Genomic DNA, 17,239 nt, shown 5'->3' with positions numbered 1-17,239 from the left:
ATTCTGGAGAGGTGCAGGAGACCTAAGGCTGTTCTTGCCTTGTATCAGGACACAGTAATGCTTTTTCCTACTGGGAGTCCTGTACCTGGCAGTGCTGGTGGACAGCAAGTTCTGCAGGGGACAGCAATGTGCCCTGGTGGCAAATAAGGCCAATGGGATCCTGGGGTGCATTGAGAGGAGGGTGTCCAGTAGATCCAGGGAGGTTCTCCTCCCACCATACTCTGCCCTGCTGAGACCTCACCTGGACTATTGCATCCAGTTCTGGGCTCCCCAGTTCAGGAGGGACAGGGATCTGCTGGAGAGAGTCCAAGGGAGGGCTACAAGGATACTGAAGCACTGGAGCACTGCCTGGTGAGGAGAGGCTGAGAGCCCTGGGGCTGTTTAGTGTGGAGAGGAGTAGGCTGAGAGGGGATCTGATCAATGTCTATCAATAGCTGAGGGCTGGGGGTCAAGAGGGAGGGGACAGCCTCTGCTCAGTTACACCCTGGGACAAGGGGCAAGGGATGGAAACTACAGCACAGGAGGTTCCAGCTCAACATGAGGAGGAGCTTCTTCCCTGTGAGGGTCTCAGAGCCCTGGAGCAGGCTGCCCAGAGAGGTCATAGAGTCTCCTTCCCTGGAGCATTTCCAGCCCTGTCTGGATGTGTTCCTGTGTGCCCTGTGCTGGATTCTGTGGTCCTGCCCTGGCAAGGGGGTTGGACTGGAAGATCTCCAGAGGTCCCTTCCAACCCTTAACACCCTCTTATCCTGTGATCCTGTGAAATTCTGTGTCTCTTCTAAAGAAAACAGCTCTCACAGACATACTCAAGCTCCTATTAAATAGAGCAGCCCAGGCTCTGCCAATTGTATAGCTATGGTAGAGCAGCATTAAAACCCAATCTTATTACCTCAGTATTTAACCACTTCCCAGGTGGGCTTTTTAGCCCAGAAGAAGTTTCTTGCTACTGTAATACTTTTCTGGAGCTTGCAGAGTAGGAAGCTTTTAAGGCCAGGCTGGATGTGGCTGTGAGCAACCTGCTGCAGTGTGAGGTGTCCCTGGCCATGGCAGGGGGGTTGGAACTGGCTGATCCCTGAGGTCCCTTCCAACCCTGAATTCTATGATTCTATGAAGTATAAAGGTAACTTGGGTATATCTTGGGTCATGAACAAACCTCTCTGTTCTAGATGAGTTAATATCTTCACATAATGCAGATGGAAGCATGCACCCTTCAAGGGACAGGAGCTCCCATCAGCCCTGAGCCTATGCAGGAAGAGAAACAGCTCTGTGTCTTTAGGGTGTGCCATGAAGAGCAGATTTAGATTGGATGTTAGGCACAAGTTCTGCAGTATGAGGGTGGTGGAACACTGGAACAGGTTGCCCAGGCAGGTGGTTGAGGCTCCATCCCTGGAGATATTCAAGGTGAGGCTGGAGATGGCTCTGGGCAACCTGATCTAGTTGGGGATATCCCTGCTGACTGCAGAGGGGTTGGACTGGATGAGCTTTGGAGGTCCCTTCCAAGCCAGACATTTGTGTGATGACTCTGTGATTCCATGTGTACATCAGAGAGACATTCAAGAAGCCCCTCACAGCCCTGCTGTAGAAGGAGAATGCAAAGTCTCCCCCCTAGCCTACCAACAGTCAGTGCTGCAGCCATCACATTTTACTCCCTCTTCCTCACCTTTTGCACCTTGGGACATGCTTTGATGGTTACCAGGCAACAGCAAACACATCAGCAGGAATATTTGTTGCCTTGAAGCAAGTAGCACGTTCCAAGCCCAAACACTCATGCCCTGGAGTCTCAATACTGCTGCTCTGGCATGCGTCAGTGTGGGGTTTGAAAGCTGCAAGCAGCTGTCCACCTAGAAGCAGCTGAGTCATAAAGCAGACTGGTGCCTCAAGAACCTCCCAGAACCTGCCAGCGCTAAGACAAACTCGCTTCAGGCTGTCACACCAACCAGATCCAAGCCCAGGATGTGACATGCAGGTAAAGAGGGACATCCAGTGGCTGGATGAACTGAGTGTTCCAGGACAATGGGGGTTTTACTCTTAACAAAGATGACAAAAGCTCATCCAGTGCAATCCCCCCTGCCAGAGCAGGGTCACCTAGAGCAGGTCACACAGGAACACATCCAGGTGGGGTTGGAAGATCTCCAGAGAGGGAGACTCCACAAACCCCCCTGGGCAGCCTGCTCCAGGCCTCTGTCACCCTCACAGGGGAAAAATTCTTCCTCCTGTTTCCATGGCACTTCCTCTGCCTCAGCTTCCACCACTGCCCCTGGTGCTGGCATTGGGCATCCCCCAGCAGAGCCTGGCTCCAGCCTCTGGGCACTCACCCTGCACAGCTTTAGCAACAGCACTGAGGTCACCTCTCAGGCTCCTCCTCTCCAAGCTCCAGAGCCCTCAGCTCCCTCAGGCTCTCCTCATGAGGAAGATGTTCCACTGCCTGCAGCATTGTTGTGGCTCTGTGCTGGACTCTCTCAAGCACTTCCCTGAGGTCCTTCCTGAACTGAGGGGCCCAGAACTGGACAAAATACTCCAGATGTGGCCTCAGCAGTGCAGAGTAGAGAGGGAGGAGAATCTTTCTCGACCTACTCACCACAGCCCTTCTACTCCACCCCAGGATGCCATTGGCCTTCTTGGCCACCACAGCACATTGCTGGCTCATGGTCAACCTCCCATCCACCAGGACTCCCAGGTCACTTTTGCCTTCCCTGCTCTCCAGCAGCTCAGTCCCCAACCTCTCCTGCTCCCTGGGGTTCTTCTTTCCCAGGTGCAAGCCTCTCCCCTTGCCCTTGCTGAACTCCATTCCATTTCTCCCTGCCCAGCTCTCAGCCTGCCCAGGTCTGGCTGCATGGCAGCACAACCCTCCCGTGTCAGCCACTGCTGCCGGTTTGGTGTCCTCAGCAAACTAGCTGGCAGTGCCCTCTGTGCCCTGCTGCAGACAGCAGCCAGCAATGTTCAAAGGCAAAATAACAAGCAAACAAACAAATAAATAGCAAATGCCCAAGTTACCTCCCCAGTAGAGGCCATTTCACATCGGAGAACAGGGTCAGCATCTCTCAGCCGTGGCCAGGAAAACATGGGGGCCTGGTGGGAGAGAGAGGGAGGAGGGAGAAAGAGAATGGAAATGTAATGTATCATTTGAAAGGGCTAATATCCACCTCCTCTTGGAAGTTGCAGAAAGAGACAGATGTTGATTAATTCCCCAAAAATGCACTGGTCAAAGCTGGTAAGCAACAGAGGAGAGAACCATGGAATTGTCAAGGCTCAGCCAGTTCCAACCCCCCTGCCATGGCCAGGGACACCTCACACTACAGCAGGTCGCTCACAGCCACCTCCAGCCTGGCTGCAAACACCTCCAGGGATGAGGCTTCCACCACCCCCCTGGGCAACCTGTGCCAGGCTCTCACCACCCTCATGGGGAAGAACTTCCTCATAATGTCTTATCCAAATCTCAGCTCCTTGAGCTTGGATCCATTCCCCCCAGTCCTATCACTACCTGACGCCCTAAATAGTCCCTGATACCCTAAAAAGAGGGGAAGGAGAGAGGGGAAGGAGAGAGGGGAAGGAGAGAGGGGAAGGAGAGAGGGGAAGGAGAGAGGGGAAGGAGAGAGGGGAAGGAGAGAGGGGAAGGAGAGAGGGGAAGGAGAGAGGGGAAGGAGAGAGGGGAAGGAGAGAGGGGAAGGAGAGAGGGGAAGGAGAGAGGGGAAGGAGAGAGGGGAAGGAGAGAGGGGAAGGAGAGAGGGGAAGGAGAGAGGGGAAGGAGAGAGGGGAAGGAGAGAGGGGAAGGAGAGAGGGGAAGGAGAGAGGGGAAGGAGAGAGGGGAAGGAGAGAGGGGAAGGAGAGAGGGGAAGGAGAGAGGGGAAGGAGAGAGGGGAAGGAGAGAGGGGAAGGAGAGAGGGGAAGGAGAGAGGGGAAGGAGAGAGGGGAAGGAGAGAGGGGAAGGAGAGAGGGGAAGGAGAGAGGGGAAGGAGAGAGGGGAAGGAGAGAGGGGAAGGAGAGAGGGGAAGGAGAGAGGGGAAGGAGAGAGGGGAAGGAGAGAGGGGAAGGAAAGAGGGGAAGGGGAAGGAAAGAGGGGAAGGGGAAGGAAAGAGGGGAAGGGGAAGGAAAGAGGGGAAGGGGAAGGAAAGAGGGGAAGGGGAAAGGGGAAAGGGGAAAGGGGAAAGGGGAAAGGGGAAAGGGGAAAGGGGAAAGGGGAAAGGGGAAAGGGGAAAGGGGAAAGGGGAAAGGGGAAAGGGGAAAGGGGAAAGGGGAAAGGGGCAAGGCAAGGCAAGGCAAGGCAAGGCAAGGCAAGGCAAGGCAAGGCAAGGCAAGGAAAGGCAAGGAAAGGAAAGGGCAGCTATTTTTAACTGCAAACACATAATTTTGCTCTTGGATGTCTCTGAGGGTAAAACTGCAGATGAGACAGCTCCTTTTTTTTCAGGACACCTAACAATGACCAAGTGAAATGTGACAGCAGAAACTCCTTGCAAAAGGTTTCTCCAAAAAGGTCAGGTGTCTTCCTGACTTTTAGATCAGTCCTGCTGCTGCTGCTGGGTGTAAAGAGAACATTTTTACAGCAGCCAGCTCCTCAGTCTCCAGCTGAGCTCTAGCAGCCAAGGTGGATTATTTTTAATGCACATCTTGCCCCGAGAGGTAACAAGCAACAAAGCCTTCCACCAGCTCCCTAACTTTGGTCTGCCAGCAGCATGAAAATGCATGAACAGGAGCAGACTCTGGCAGGGCAGATAAATCCTGGTCAAGATTTAGTCAGTTGTGCTCTGTCCAAGATTTAACCTGGGTCAGACCACAATGCTTGTGTCACTCTGCAAGCAAACATGGCAAGACAGTATGTCAGGCACTCAAAGCTAGGAGGCTGGGACTTGGAGCAGGAGCAGCAGCTCTGTCGAGGAAGAGGTGGGCAGGGAGAAATTAGAGGAAGTTCAACAAGGGCAAGGGGAGAGGCTTGAACCTGGGAAAGAACAACTCCATGGAGCAGGAGAGGTTGGGGATGGACCTGCTGGAGAGCAGGGAAGGTGAAAGGGACCTGGGGGTCCTTGTGGATGGGAGGTTGACCATGAGGCAGCAATGTGGTCTGGTGGCCAAGAAGGCCAATGGCATCCTGGGGGGGATTAGAAGGGCTGTGGTGAGTAGGTTGAGAGAGGCTCTCCTCCTGCTGAGGCCACATCTGGAATATTGTGTCCAGTTCTGGCCCCTCAGTTCAGGAAGGACCTCAGGGAACTGCTTGAATGAGTCCAGAGCAGAGCCACAAAGATGCTGAAGGCAGTGGAACATCTTCCTCCTGAGGAGAGCCTGAGGGAGCTGAGGGCTCTGAAGCTTGGAGAGGAGGAGCCTGAGAGGTGACCTCAGTGCTGTTGCTAAAGCTGTGCAGGGTGAGTGCCCAGAGGCTGGAGCCAGGCTCTGCTGGGGGATGCCCAATGCCAGCACCAGGGGCAGTGGTGGAAGCTGAGGCAGAGGAAGTGCCATGGAAAGAGGAGGAAGAATTTTTTTCCCTATGAGGGTGACAGAGGCCTGGAGCAGGCTGCCCAGGGGGGTTGTGGAGCCTCCCTGCCTGGAGGTATTCAAAATGTTCACAGATGTGTTCCTGTGTGAGCTGCTCTAGGTGCTCCTGCTCTGGCAGGGGGGTTGGACTGGATGAGCTTTTGAGGTCCAATCCAGCCCCTGAAATTCTGTGATCCTGTGACTCTCTGAAGGAGAGTTTTGCATTCTCAGAGCATTTAAGAGCTGCTGAAGAAACAAAATCCCATTTCCATGCAAATATTCCTAGCAATAAAACATCTAAGGACAGAAAATAGGCTGCATGAGCTAGCAGGGTGAGGCAGGTTTAACTGGAATGGCTTTTCAAAGGTTAGCACTTCCAAAAGCATTAGCAGGGTTTTGCTGCCAGACAAATCCACACAGAACACAGGCAGCATAAAAGGCTTTGTGGGGAAGTTTTGAGGAGTGGAGCTGGGTTTTCTGCTCTGCAGCCAGCACTCCCAGGAGAGCCAGAAAGAACTCTTTGACAGTTTAGCTAATAACAGCATGGAAGCCCCAGGTCTAAATAGACATAAAAATATATAAGGCTTGCTAGAGTGCCACTCACATCCTGGGCTGCAGCAAGAGAAGCATAGCCAGCAGGTCAGGGGAGGTGATGCTCCCCCTCTGCTCCACTCTGGAGCACTGTGTCCAGTTATGGAGCTTCTATAACAGGAAGGATCTGGAGGTGCTGGAAGGTGTCCAGAGAAGGACCACAAGGATGAGCAGAGGGCTGGAGCTGCTCTGCTCTGGAGACAGGCTGAGAGAGTTGGGGTTGTGCAGTCTGGAGAGGAGAAGGCTCTGAGGAGACCTTCTTGTGGCCTTCCAGTATCTGCAGGGGGCTACAGGAAAGCTGGGGAGGGACTTTTGAGGGTGTCAGGGAGTGATAGGACTGGGGGGAATGGAGAAAAACAAGAAGTGGGGAGATTCAGTTTGGATGTCAAGAAGAAGTTGTTCCCTATGAGGGTGGTGAGAGACTGGCAGAGGTTGCCCAGGGAGGTGGTGGAAGCCTCATCCCTGGAGGGTTTTCAGGCCAGGCTGGATGTGGCTGTGGGCAAGCTGCTGCAGTGTGAGGTGTTCCTGGTCATGGCAGGGGGGTTGGACCCAATGATCTCTTGAGGTCCCTTCCAACCTGCAAAATACTATGATACTGTAACAGGAAATAACTAAATAAATAGATGAGAATGCCCTTCTGTGGCAGCACAGTGAAGTACAAAGCTACTTGTAGACTTCCCAATAACATGAGGTGGTTTGTGGCACCCATCAGGCTTCCATTTTAGAAGGTCTGAATATTGTATTAGAACAAAGATGTTAGGAAAGATGTTAGCACTTTGATGTCATACACTTTGGTATCCTGAGTGCTGGAGAAGTTTAATAACTTCTTGGCCCCTCTTGACCCTGCTGGCTCACCCCATTTGTTGAATCACAGAATGGTCAGGGTTGGAAGGGACCTCAAAAATCAGCCAGTTCAAGCCCCCCTGCCATGGCCAGGGACACCTCATCCACCACCACATCCAGCCTGGCCTTCAAAACCTCCAGGGATGAGGCTTCCACCACCTCCCTGGGCAACCTCTGCCAGTGTCTCACCACCCTCATGGGGAAGAACTTCTTCCTGACATCCAGTCTGAATCTCCCCACTTCTAGTTTTGTTCCATCCCCCCAATCCTATCACTCCCTGACACCCTACAAACTCCCTCCCCAGCTTTCCTGTAGTCCCCTCCACATACTGGAAAGCCACAAGAAGGTCTCCTCTGAGCCTTCTCTCTCCAGAGCACTTTGAACTGGTGGTGCATATAAAGAGGATTTTGTGCATCCCAAAGCCCATGTCTCAAGATAAAATGGGGAGCAGGGGGGGAACACAAAACACAAACTTGGTCCTATCTCCATGTGTAAGAGACTGTATAATGAAATAGACTGAGTGCAGTGCTCAGTTCTGCAAGAGCACATAGAGTAGATCAGCAGTGAGTTCACAGATCACACCAAGTGAGGTGGCAGTGTTGGGGCAGGGAGGCTCTGCAGAGGGACTTGGATAGATTGGATCCATGGCCAACACTAACAGGAGGAGCTTCAAAAGGGCAAGTGCCAGGGCCTGCAGTTGGCGCACAACAACCCCAAGCAATCCTCCAAGCTTGGGGCAGTGTGGCTGGAAAGCTGCTGGCACAAAGGGACCTGGGGGTGCTCATGGACAAGCAGATGAAGAGGAGCCAGCAGTGTGCCCAGCTGGCCAAGAAAGCCAAAGGCCTCCTGGCTGGGATCAGCAATGCTGTGTCCAGCAGCAGCAGGGAGGGGATTGTCCCCTGGCACTCAGCTCTGGGCAGGCCACACCTCGAGTGCTGTGTCCAGTTTGGGGCACCTCAAGACAAGAGAGATGTGGAGGTGCTGGAGCCAGGGCAGAGGAGGGCAAGGAAGCTGGGAAGGGCCTGGGGAAGAAATCTGATGGAGAGCAACTGAAGGAGCTGGGGATGGTTGGTGTGAAGCAGAGGAGGCTGAGGGGAGACATCCTGGCTCTCTACAGCTCCCTGAAAGGAGGTTGTGGAGGGCTTGGTGCTGGTCTCTTCTCACAGGTCATTAGCCATAGAAGAAGAGGGAAGAGCCTCAAGCTGCAGCAGGGCAGCTTCAGACTGGACAGGAGGAAGAATTTTTTCCCATCCAGAGTGGTCAGGGCTTGGAATGTGCTGCCCAGGGAGGTGGTGGAGTCCCCAAGGCTGGCTGTGTTTGCAGGTGTTTTGGACGTGGTGCCTTGGGGCTGTGGTTTAGGGGTGATCCTTGCAGAGTAGGGTTCTGGGTTGGACTTGGTGATGCTGAGGCTCTTTTCCAACCTGCATGCTTCGGTGATTCTGTGGTTTATTATGCACTTCAGAAGCATGATTCATAGGAGGTCAGAAGGAAGAAATAAAGGAAGGATGATTCTCTCAATAATCACTGGATCATTTTCCTCTGAAGGTTTTTTTTTCCCCTGAAATTCCCAACATACTTCATCTTGACAGCAACTCCAAAAGGTCACTTTGGCCTCTGGCCAGTGAGTAAATTGCTCTCTCTGGGTGCTGAGGCACTCACTTGGCTGTGAGTGCGCCAGGGGCTGGCTCTGCTGTATGGGGTTAGGTGGGGTGGGTTTTTTTTGGTGTTCTTCTGGAAACCATACCTTAATCCCAACATATTTGGATGGAATCATGGGATGTTCCAGTGTGGGGAGGGATGACTCCTTAACCTCCTTTCCAACCATCACTTTGGTGGCCACCTCGATGAAGTCCACACCCAGAGTCTTCGACACGAATGGGAAGGAGCGTGAGGCACGCAGGTTGCACTCTATTACCTGGCAGGGGGGGATTAGAAAGGAGAAGTATCAGGCACTGAGCAGTGAAGAAACAGAGTGATTCACATGCCTGCCAGTCAGCCCTCTCTCCTCTTGGCAGGGAGGCTCTTCAGATTGCCACAGAAGAGATGGAGAAAGGTGCTCAATATCCCAAACAGCAGTGAGGCCTTCTCCTCTCCACACTACACATCCTCAGGGCTCTCAGCCTCTCCTCACCAGGCAGTGCTCCAGGCCCTTCAGCATCCTTGCAGCCCTCCCTTGGACTCTTTCTAGCAGATCCCTGTCCCCCTTGAACTGGGGAGCCCAGACCTGGATGCAATATTCCAGGTGAAGCCTCACTAGGGCAGAGCAGAGGGGGAGGAGACCCTCCCTTGATCTACAAAGCCCTCATTTCAGTGATGAAAATAGCTGAAGGTGGAAGATATCAGAGACCTAAAAGCAATGCCATTTGGTTTATAGGATGAGCCACAGGTCCCACTGCTGCCCATTGTGACCAAAACTGATCCTTTTGGTTTAGATGATTAGGTGGTGTTGGATGATGGGTTGGATGCAATGACCTTGAAGGTCTCTTCCAGCCTGGTCTGGTCTGGTCTGGTCTATTCTATTCTATTCTACTCTACTCTATTCTACTCTACTCTACTCTATTCTACTCTACTCTATTCTATTCTACTCTACTCTACTCTATTCTATTCTACTCTACTCTATTCTACTCTATTCTATTCTACTCTACTCTGTTCTACTCTATTCTATTCTACTCTACTCTATTCTACTCTATTCTGTTCTACTCTACTCTATTCTTTTCTATTCTACTCTATTCTACTCTGTTCTGTTCTACTCTACTCTATTCTACTCTATTCTGTTCTATTCTACTCTATTCTACTCTACTCTGTTCTGTTCTACTCTATTCTGTTCTACTCTATTCTGTTCTATTCTACTCTATTCTACTCTACTCTGTTCTGTTCTACTCTACTCTATTCTACTCTACTCTGTTCTATTCTACTCTACTCTACTCTGTTCTACTCTACTCTATTCTACTCTACTCTATTCCACTCTATTCTATTCCACTCTACTCTATTCTATTCTATTCTTTTGGGAAGGACAGCAGCCCACAGTGCAACAAAGCTGGGCCTGACAGTCAGTGCCACCAGACTCCCTGTACCCTCAGCGTGAAGGCAGCGGAGGATGCTCTCTGGCCCAGAGGGAGGGATTGCTGGGGGCCCAGGAATGGCATGGGTGAGCAACATATTGTCAGAGAATGCAGATTAGTAACCCACAGGTGCCACTGCCACAGTGTGCCCATGGCTGGCAGGACAGGAACCATGCACCTGAGAGGCTGAATTCCTTCAGCACCCAACAGAGCTCTTACCAGCACATCGTTGCCTCGCACCAGGAACTGGATGTTGAAGGGACCAGAGATGGCAAAGGCTTTTGCAATCTTTTTGGTAGCAGCTTTTACCTGTGAACACAAACAGCTGCAGTTAAAATGTGAGTATATATCAATCAACCAGTGCCTCAAGAGAAACAGCACTCTGGCAGTCAATCCTCTCACAGGTAGATTCCTTTGAAGGTGGTGTGGCTCTGCCCTAGCTTGTTTTCCTCCATACCCTCATTCTGGCCACAGCATTCTCTCTCAGAACCAAACACTGCATTTGCCTGGGAACCTGGAGTCTAGTCAGAGGCCTATGTCTAGTGGAGTCCCTCAGTGGTCAGTACTGGGTATTGCTCTCTACAACTCCCTGAAGGGAGGTTGTAGCCAGGTAGGGGTTGGTCTCTTCTCCCAGGCAAGCAGCACCAGAACAAGGGGACACAGTCTCAAGCTGCACCAGGGGAGGTTTAGACTCGAGGTGAGGAGAAAGTTCTTCACTGAGAGAGTCATTCATCATTGGAATGTGCTGCCCAGGGAGGTGGTGGAGTCCCCATCCCTGGAAGTGTTCAAGAGGAGATTGGATGTGGCACTTGGCGCCATGGTCTAGTCGTGAGGTCTGTGGAGACAGGTTGGACTCGATGATCCTTGGGGTCTCTTCCAACCTTAGTTATACTGTGAGACTGTGACACCACCTTCATGGTGAAGAACTTCCTGATTGTGGCAGTTTAGGCTGGGTGCCTCCTGTCACTGCCACATCAGTTACACCTCTGGTGTCCTGAGTGGCCAACCCAGTAGGGGGGACACAGGAAACAGCATATTTCATATCCACAAATCCTGCACCCCTATAAATCCATCTGCAAAGTCTTTCTCTTCCTCTTTCTTCCCTCTCTGCACCTGTGGGGGATGCTCCCTATGGGGTAACAGTGGAGGAGTATCTCAAGGCCTGGTTGCACTGGTTTGAGGCCAGGCAGATCCTCTCCTGCCCCTGAGAGGGACAAAAGAATGACACTCCCACAAAAGGGTGGCAAAAGTGAGGGAAAGTTCAAATGGAAAAGCAGTAAGTGTTTTGCAGCTACAAAGCATAGTGACAAAGACACCCAAAGCATACAGAGTCCCTTCCAGCACACCCAAAGGCCTCCCAACACTTCCCTTCTCCCCACCTGAGGGTCTACCCAAAACCCCCAGGGCTCTTTCTTTCCCCCCCACTGCTAGGCAAGTCTCTGGCTGGCCAGGTCTGAGACTGCCTCTCCCCCACACACACATACTTCTCCTGGCATTAGGCCTAGCCAGGCATAAGAGGCTGTGAGATACTCCTCCAGCGTTCCCTGATAGGGAGCATCTCCTACAGGAGCAGAGAGGGAAGAAAGAGGAAGAGAAGGACTTTGCAGATGGATTTATGGGGGTGCAGGATTTATGGGTATGAAATACACTGTTTCCTGTGTCCACCTTACTGGGTTGGCCACTCAGGACAGCAGAGGTGTAACTGATGTGGCAGTGACAGGAGGCACCCAGCCTGAACTGCCACACAGATATCCAGCCTCAACCTGCCATCACCAATCTGCCTGCAGTTAAAGGCATCTCTGGGAAATTCAGTAGCAAGGACATGCTGGTGACTCAGTTCTCCCAGGCAAAGGGGGAAAGCAGCTTCAAGCTCTCAGTTCTGTCTCTCTTTTCAGTGCCAGTGCAACACCTACCTTCTCCAAGGCTCCCTGGCTAAGGGTCTGTGTGGGTAACACCAGGGTGGCATCACCGGAGTGGACGCCGGCGTCCTCGACGTGCTCGGAAATGGCGTGGGAGATAACCTGTGTGCAGTAACAAGAGAGCAGTTAGCCTCCCCTTGTGCTTTGGGGCTGGGAGCTTAGCTTAGTGTCTTGGGCATAAACAAGAGTAGGAACTTTCTGGGCATCTTTGAGTAGAGGGGAAAGTAAATTACCATTGAATACAAAAGAATCACAACTGACTCGTCTGTATCATTCCATTGGCTCACTGACTGGGATAGAGTTTGGAATCAGGGAATTGTCAGGGTGGGAAGGGACCTCAAGGATCAGCCAGTTCCAATCCCTCTGCCATGGCCAGGGACACCTCACACTACAGCAGCTTGCTCACAGCCACATCCAGCCTGGCTGCAAACACCTCCAGGGATGAGGCTTTCACCACCTCCCTGGGCAACCTCTGCCAGTCTCTCACCACCCTCATGGGGAAGAACTTCTTCCTAACATCCAATCTCAATCTACCCATTTCTAGTCTAGCTCCATTCCCCCCAGTCCTATCACTCCCTGACACCCTCAAAAGTCCCTCCCCAGCTTTTCTGCAGCCCCCTTCAGATACTGGAAGGCCACAAGAAGGTCTCCTCAGAGCCTTCTCTTCTCCAGACTGCACAACCCCAACTCTCTCAGTCTGTCTCCAGAGCAGAGCAGCTCCAGCCCTCTGCTCATCCTTATGGCCCTTCTCTGGACACCTTCCAGCACCTCCAGAGCCTTCCTGGAACAGAGGCTCCAGAGCTGGACACAGTGCTCCAGGTGGGGTCTCAGCAGAGTGGAGCAGAGGGGCAGAATCCCCTCCCTGGCCCTGCTGGCCACACTTCTCTTGCTGCAGCCCTGGAACCTGATACTGTGATACTGAGTTTTGTGTGTGTGTGTGTGTGTGAGAGAGGGAGAGAGAGAGCAGCCATTGATTAATAATGAAAAGCCAGGTGAAGCTGTACTTACAAAATAACAGTGGTGAGATCATAACACCTGCTGATGCAACTCTGCTAAAAGCCATTTGTGAAGGCAGTGATTTGTAAATCCAGCCAAAATTATCCTCTCAAGGGTTCAGATGGCTAAGAATTGCCTAAACCAAGAGCTGTTTAGGTGTGTACAATCAGGCAGGTTGAGCTTTTCAAGCACAGAGGTTTTGAAGCAAAGATGAATTCATCTTTTCTTGTTTCTCTACTCAGCATGAATCCAGAATTATGCAGAATCACACACAATTAACCAGGTTGGAAGAGACCTTTGAGATCATCAGGTCCAACCTATTACCCAACACTAACCCATGGCACTGAGTGCCTCATCCAGGCTGGTTTTAAACACTTCCAGGGATGGTGACTCCACCACCTCCCTGGGCAGCACATCCCAATGGCCAATCTCTCTTGCTGGGAAGAATTTCTTCCTCACATCCAGCCCAAACCTCCCCTGGAACAGCTTGAGACTGTGTCCTCTCCTTCTGTCATAGGCTGCCTGGGAGAAAAGACCAACCCCCACCTGGCTACAACCTCCCTTCAGGGAGTTGTAGAGAGGTCTCCTCTGAGCCTCCTCCAGGCTAAGCAACCCCAGCTCCCTCAGCCTCTCCTCACAGGGCTGTGCCCCAGACCCCTCCCCAGCTTTGTTGCCCTTCTCTGGACACCTTCCAGCATCTCAACATCTTTCTTAAACTGAGGGGCCCAGAACTGGACACAGGACTCAAGGTGTGACCCAACCAGGGCTGAGCACAGGGCACAATGACCTCCCTGCTCCTGATGCCCACACTATTCCTGATCCAGGCCAGGATGCCATTGGCCAGCTGGGCACTCTGCAGGCTCATGTTCAGCCTACTCTCAACCAGTACCCCCAGGTCCCTCTCTGCCTGGCTGCTCTCAGCCACTCTGTCCCCAGCCTGTGGCACTGCCTGGGATTGTTACAACCAGCGGGCAGAACCCAGCACTCAGACTTGTTAAACCTCCTGCCCTTGGACTCTGCCCATCTGTCCAGCCTGGCAAGGTCCCAGTCCATGGCTGTAGATTGAATCATTCAAACCACATGATTTTTTCCCAGGTTTAGCAGTAAAGCAAAGTGAAGGTCTTACTCTTCCTGCCTTGGCTACAGCATCCATTTCCACCTCACGGGCGTCCTCAATGAATTTGGTGAGTACCACAGGGTGATCCTGTCCACAAGAGAAGGCAAAAGAGTAAAAGGGTTTGTTTGAGACCATTTTGGGGGGATCATCCAGGTACTCCTCTAATCCTCACTGGAAAACCTATGGGAGGAGAAGCCAACAAGAGCAACCTATTTGTATCCATATTTCCATAGAGAAGAGAACCTTGAAGAGAAATAAAGAGAGAAAACTTGGCATGACTGACTGCCCCAAAGCCACTGCTGCATGCATTTGAGTCATCATTAAGGTCACCATGACAGGGAAATTTAAGCAAAATCATAGGATCACAGAATTGTCAGGGTTGGAAGGGACCTCTAGGATCAGCCAGTTCCAACCCCCCTGCCACTACAGCAGCTTGCTCACAGCCACATCCAGCCTGGCCTGAAAAACCTCCAGGGATGAGGCTTCCACCACCTCCCTGGGCAGCCTCTGCCAGTCTCTCACCACCCTCATGGTGAAAAGCTTCTTCCTAACATCCAATCTCAATCTATCCACTTCTAGTTGTGCTCCATTCCACCCCCCACCCCTGTCCTGTCACTCTCTGACACCCTAAAAAGTCCCTCCCCAGCTTTCCTGTAGCCCCCTGCAGGTACTGGAAGGCCACAAGAAGGTCTCCTCAGAGCCTTCTCTTTTGCAGACTGAACAACCCCAGCTCTCTCAGTCTGTCCATGTAGGAGAGGTGCTAAAAATCACAGAGAGCTATTCAGTGAGATCTGGGCCTTGGGCACGGAGCCAGTGACCTCTTACCCTGTCTCCCAAAGCCTTTCAAGCTTTCCTGTTCTGCCTACCCCTAAGCCTTCCAACCACCTCCCTGGGCATACTGCTTCCTGGCATACTTAATGACTTTGTCCAAAGGCTGTTTGCTGAAGAGTCCTCTGCTCTGGGCAGCTCAGCCATTCTTTTCTCATTTCTCTGCCTGCTTTCCTAAGTCTCCTAGGCAAAAGCTCCCAGTAATTAAATCTGTCCAGGAACAACCTGTCCTTGAATCTCAGCATGTTCTGTGGCCAACGCTGCCCTCCTGGCACTGTCGCTGATACAGGCAGGGACTGGCTGGAGAGCAGCCCTGAAGAAAAGGCCTTGGGGGTGCTGGGGGAGGAGAAGCTCAACAGGAGCCAGCAGGGAGCACTTGCAGCCCAGAGAGCCAAGCAGAGCCTGGGCTGCAGCAAGAGAAGTGTGGCCAGCAGGGCCAGGGAGGGGATTCTGCCCCTCTGCTCCACTCTGCTCCTCTTCTCCAGGCTAAGCAACCCCAGCTCCCTCAGCCTCTCCTCACAGGGCTGTGCTCCAAACCCCTCACCAACTTCATTGCCCTTCTCTGGACACCTTCCAGCAAGTCAACCTCCTTCCTAAACTGAGGGGCCCAGAACTGGACACAGGACTCAAGGTGTGGCCTAACCAGTGCAGTGTACAGGGGCACAATGACCTCCCTGCTCCTGCTGGCCACACTGTTCCTGATGCAGGCCAGGATGCCATTGGCCCTCCTGGCTGCCTGGGCACACTGCAGGCTCATGTTCAGCCTACCATCAACCAGCACCCCCAGGTCCCTCTCTGCCTGGCTGCTCTCAGCCACTCTGACCCCAGCCTGTAGCACTGCCTGGGGTTGCTGTGGCCAATGTGCAGCACCTGGCACTTGGATGTGTTCAGTCTCCTGCCCTTGGCCTCTGCCCATCTGTCCAGCCTGTTGAGGTCCCTCTGCAGAGCCTCTCTGCCCTCCAGCAGATCAACTCCTGCCCCCAACTTGGTGTCAGCTGCAAATTTCCTGCTGATGGACTCAATGCCCTCATCCAGATCATCAATAAAGATGTTGAAGAGCATGGGGCCCAACACTGATCCCTGGGGGACACCACTGGTGCCTGGCAGCCAGCTGGATGATGCCTTCCTCTGCTTCCTGCCTGTCTCTGGGATGTTAGCACACACTTCCCACTCTCCTCTAATGCTTTCTCCTTCCAGCCACCTGCTCCCACAGGCGGTTAAAAATCCAATCCTTGTTCTTCCTGGCCAGCTTTATGTCCCAACATTTTACCTGTCCCATCCACTATTAACTGCCTGTTATTTATTAGAGAATAAAAAAAGGGGGGGGGGGGGGGAAATGACAGTCTGTGCAAGCTCAAAAAGGCTCCTCTTGAGAAAAAAAAAGTATATATATATAAAGCAGCTCTGAAAGTTCCAAGCCACAATTTCATACATTCATCAGGGCAAGGGTAAATTCACAGGCAAGGACAATGCCACAGCCTGCACTCTTTCATAAATCCAGTGGCTTCCTGTCCTTTACCTCTCTGCCAGGCAGCAGTTATTCACCAGCAGATTTTATGTGAGCACACAACCTTGTTTACTCCAACCTGTCTCAACTCACACCAGAAGTCTTGAACATTATTGACAAGAGGAATGCCAGAAGGGCACAGCACCAGGACAGCAAAGCAGCTGGAATGACAGAACAAGACTTAACCTAGGGATGCTCTCTGTTGGATGGAGCAGAAGCTAAGCAAGGCTTTGTAACTAGAAAACTCACAGTGCCACCAAGGTTGGAAGAGACCAGCCTGGCCTTAAACACCTCCAGGGATGAGGCTTCCACCACCTCCCTGGGCAACCTCTTCCAGCATCTCATCACCCTCATGGGGAAGAACTTCTTCCTGACATCCCATCTCAATCTACCCACTTCAAGTCTTACTCCATCCCCCCCAGTCCTATCACTCCCTGACACCCTACAAACTCCCTCCCCAGCTTTCCTGTAGCCCCCTTCAGATACTGGAAGGCCACAAGGAGGTCTCCTCAGAGCCTTCCCTTCTCCATACTGAACAGCCCCAACTCTCTCAGTCAATCAAACTCAAATCTCACTCTCTCCTTCCCAAGGAAGGAAGGGAAAGAGCGAAGACGTAACAGAGACAGAAGAGAGAGAAAACATGGAGGAGGAGAAACAAGTAAAGCAGCACAGAAGGAAAAGGCAATAGCAGCACAAAGACTGGTGGTACCTGAGAGACTCTGGTGGCTTCTGCTAAGAACTTCTTCATTTCCTCTGCAGTGAACACCACATTCATTGCAGACCCACTGTGAGAAGGGCAGAGAAAGGAAAGCAGGTCAGCCTCCCTCCTGACTTCAAGGGAGATATCAGGGTGCCAAACAGCACAGCCCAGGATCACCAGCTGCCTCTGTATGCCAAAGGAGCCAGGCAAGCTCCT

At 52.2% G+C, this 17,239-nt stretch overlaps 1 protein-coding gene across 1 annotated transcript in view; it reads right to left on the bottom strand.

Moving 5' to 3' along the window:
* The window catches only part of CPS1 (carbamoyl-phosphate synthase 1), a 119,615-nt gene that overhangs the window by 20,963 nt on the left and 81,413 nt on the right, over nucleotides 1–17,239 (bottom strand). The window contains exons 28-33 of the mRNA XM_054177026.1: nucleotides 17,033–17,108; nucleotides 13,998–14,075; nucleotides 11,870–11,977; nucleotides 10,176–10,265; nucleotides 8,639–8,809; nucleotides 2,992–3,066 (exon numbers count right to left, since the gene is read on the bottom strand). Coding sequence (XP_054033001.1) covers nucleotides 2,992–3,066; nucleotides 8,639–8,809; nucleotides 10,176–10,265; nucleotides 11,870–11,977; nucleotides 13,998–14,075; nucleotides 17,033–17,108 — 598 coding nt within the window. The remainder of the gene's footprint in view (nucleotides 1–2,991; nucleotides 3,067–8,638; nucleotides 8,810–10,175; nucleotides 10,266–11,869; nucleotides 11,978–13,997; nucleotides 14,076–17,032; nucleotides 17,109–17,239) is intronic.

The sequence above is a fragment of the Dryobates pubescens genome, chromosome 37 (assembly GCF_014839835.1).
Source record: "Dryobates pubescens isolate bDryPub1 chromosome 37, bDryPub1.pri, whole genome shotgun sequence".
NCBI classification, from domain to species: Eukaryota; Metazoa; Chordata; class Aves; order Piciformes; family Picidae; genus Dryobates; species Dryobates pubescens.
The sequence above is the reverse complement of the archived record's forward strand: the minus strand, read 5'-3'. Positions and strand labels throughout refer to the sequence as shown.